Raw genomic sequence first — 2,911 nt, 5'->3', positions numbered from 1 at the left:
TTTTGGTGTCCCCAGGTGTCCCCAGGTGTGTCCAGGTGTGGTTTTGGTGTCCCCAGGTGTCCCACCTTGATGCCAACCAGGGCTCCCTTGTCGCGGATGACCTGCGGGAAGGGGCGGCCGTCGTCGGCCTTCTGGTACATGGTCTCGTGGAAGAGGATGACGCCGCCGATGCAGGGCTCCACGCGCTTGTCGGCCGTGAACAGCAGCTGCCGGTACCAGCGCCGGTTCTCCTCCGTGTTCTCCGCGCCCACCGAGCTCAGCCGCTTGGCGATGCTGCCTGCGCGGCACCGAGCCCTCACTGCCAGCACGCGCCGGCACACACCGGTACGAACCGGTACAAACCGGTACAAACCGGTATAAACCAGTACGAACCGGTACAAACCAGTACAAACCAGTACGAACCGGTACGAACCGGTACAAACCAGTACAAACCAGTACGAACCGGTACAGACCAGTACGAACCGGTACGAACCAGTACGAACCGGTACGAACCAGTACGAACCAGTACGAACCAGTACGAACCAGCAGAGACCGGTCTGGACCAGTCTGCAGCCGTTAGAGCCAGTATGGAGCGGCCGGTTTCCAGTGGGATCCAGGAACGCCCAGTATGGAACAGGGGCTCCCAGTTCCATCCCAGTCCCTCCCAGTCCCCCCCAGTCCCTCCCAGTCCCTCCCAGTGGGTACCAGTGGACTCATCAGCAGCCAGGATGCCCTTGCCGGGGGCCACGATGCGCTGGGCGATGGCCGCCAGCTCCTTCTTCTGCTCCGGGGTCAGCGCGGGCACGGGTGGGGCCATCCTGCTGCCTCTGCGGGGGTGACGTCAGCAGTGACGTCATGGGTTCTGTGTGACGTCACAGACCACAGCCTTGCTGGGGGAGGGGCAGGGACACGGCCACGCCCTGGGGCTGTCCCCAAAAGGGGAGTCAGAGGGCACTGGGCGGGACTGGGAATGGACTGGAGGAGATTAGAGGTCACTGGGAGTGAACTGGGAGTGAACTGGGAGGGCACTGGGGGCACTGGGAGTGAACTGGGAGTGAACTGGGAGTGAACTGGGGGCACTGGGAGTGAACTGGGAGGGCACTGGGGGCACTGGGAGTGAACTGGAGAGGATCAGAGGTCACTGGGGAGGACTGGGAGGGCACTGGGGAAGTGAACCCCAAGGTTTTGGGGGGAAACCCCAGGATCTGAGGAGTTAAAAACCACCAGATTTTTTGGGCAGAACCCAAAGATTTTGAGGAGAAAACCCACACGGATTTTTAGGGGGAGAATCCCAAGATTTGGAGAGGGAGAACCCCAGGATTTTTTGGGGGGAAAGAACCCCGAGATTTGGAGGGGAAAACCTCCCAAAATTTGGGGGAAAAGACCCCAAAGAATTCGAGGTTTTGGGGTGAGAACACCCCAGAACTGCAGAAGGAAAAACCTCCAGATTTGGGGGTGAAACGCCAGAATTTGGGGACAGAGAAAACCCCACAATTTTAGGGGGGAAAAGACCCCAAGATTTTCAGGAACAGCCCCGGGATTTTGAGGGAAAAACCCCAAGATTTTGAGGGAAAAGCCCAGGACTTGTGGGGCGGGGAGGGAAAGGAAAAGCGCCAAAGCTGAGGAGGATCCCCAGGAGTTTTTGGGGGGCACCGACCGAATGTCCGGCGGTGTCCGGGAGTGTCCAGCGGTGTCCGGAGTGTCCGGGAGCTGCGGGAGCAGAGCCGGGAATGGCTCGGGGGGGGCCCCAAATCCGGGAATGGCCCCGGGGCTGCCCCGCCCCCGCCAAGGGCGTTTCAAGGGGAGGAGGAGGAGGAGGAGGAGGAGGAGGAGGAGGAGGAAGGAAAACCAGCCAAGGACCGAGGAGGAGCCTCTCCCCTCCCCACCGCGGCTTTCACCCCAAAATCCGCCACTTGTACCCCTAAATCCGATATTTACACACAAAATACGCCTTTTGCATCCCCAAATTTGACTTTTTCACCCCAAAATCCGTCTTTTGCACCCCAATATCTGCACTTTTAAGCTCAAAATCTGCACTGTCTTACCTCAGGATTTCTTCCTAAGCCCTCAAATTGGCAAATTTTACCTCAAAATCTTCATTTTTTTACCACAAAATTACTTTCTACCTCAGCATTTCCCAACACCCCAGATCAGCTTTTTCTTATTCAATGTATATTGGATATTTTATTCTTATTCTTATTCTTATGTACCCCAGACCCAAAACTCGTCTTTTTTTTTTACTTCAGGATTTCCCTCCACCCCCAAAATCTACTTTTTTACCTCAAAAATCTGCATTTTTTACCTCAAAATTCAACCGTTTTCCTTCACTACTTCCTCCCACATCTCAAAATCTGCACGTTTAACCTCAGAATTTCCTCCCCGAAGTCTGCACTTTGCACCCCAAAAACTTCATTTTTACTTCAAAATCTATACTTGTTACCTCACAATATGCACTTTTTACCACACGATTTCCTCCCACACCACAATATCTGCTCCGGATCCCAAAACCTGTCCTTTTCACCTCAAAAATCTGCACTTTCCACCTCAAAACCTGCACTTTTTTACTTCAAGATTGGTCTCTACCCCCAAAATGGGCCATTTTCACCCCAAAATCTACTTTTTTAACCTCACGACCTGCACGTTTTCCCGCACCGCCTCCTCCAACCGCCCAAAACGCTCCCCCAAACCCCCAAAATTCACCTTTTCCCCCTCCAATTCCGCCCTTTCACCCCAAATTCTGCCTTTTCCACCTCAAACTCAGAGGCTTTTCCCTCACAACTCCCGATCCGACCCTAAAAGCGCCTTTTTTCACCCCAAAATTCTGCCCCCCGACCTGGGCTCCGCCGCGGCTCTCGCGGGGCGGGGCTCGTGGTAATGACGTCACCGCGCGCCCGCCCCGAGTGGGCGGAGTCTTAAAAGGGCAACGCCGCCA

General features: G+C 55.3%; 1 protein-coding gene across 1 annotated transcript in view; it reads right to left on the bottom strand.

Moving 5' to 3' along the window:
* Nucleotides 1-2,848, bottom strand: part of LOC107199156 (fructose-bisphosphate aldolase A) — a 9,214-nt gene extending 6,366 nt beyond the window's left edge. Inside the window, exons 1-4 of the mRNA XM_033511689.1 lie at nucleotides 2,813-2,848; nucleotides 1,637-1,689; nucleotides 685-806; nucleotides 66-277 (exon numbers count right to left, since the gene is read on the bottom strand). Coding sequence (XP_033367580.1) covers nucleotides 66-277; nucleotides 685-796 — 324 coding nt within the window. The 5' untranslated portion in view covers nucleotides 797-806; nucleotides 1,637-1,689; nucleotides 2,813-2,848. The remainder of the gene's footprint in view (nucleotides 1-65; nucleotides 278-684; nucleotides 807-1,636; nucleotides 1,690-2,812) is intronic.
* Nucleotides 2,849-2,911: the final 63 nt, after the last annotated feature.

This window comes from Parus major, unplaced genomic scaffold (genome assembly GCF_001522545.3).
Source record: "Parus major isolate Abel unplaced genomic scaffold, Parus_major1.1 Scaffold473, whole genome shotgun sequence".
Classification (NCBI taxonomy): domain Eukaryota; kingdom Metazoa; phylum Chordata; class Aves; order Passeriformes; family Paridae; genus Parus; species Parus major.
The sequence above is the reverse complement of the archived record's forward strand: the minus strand, read 5'-3'. Positions and strand labels throughout refer to the sequence as shown.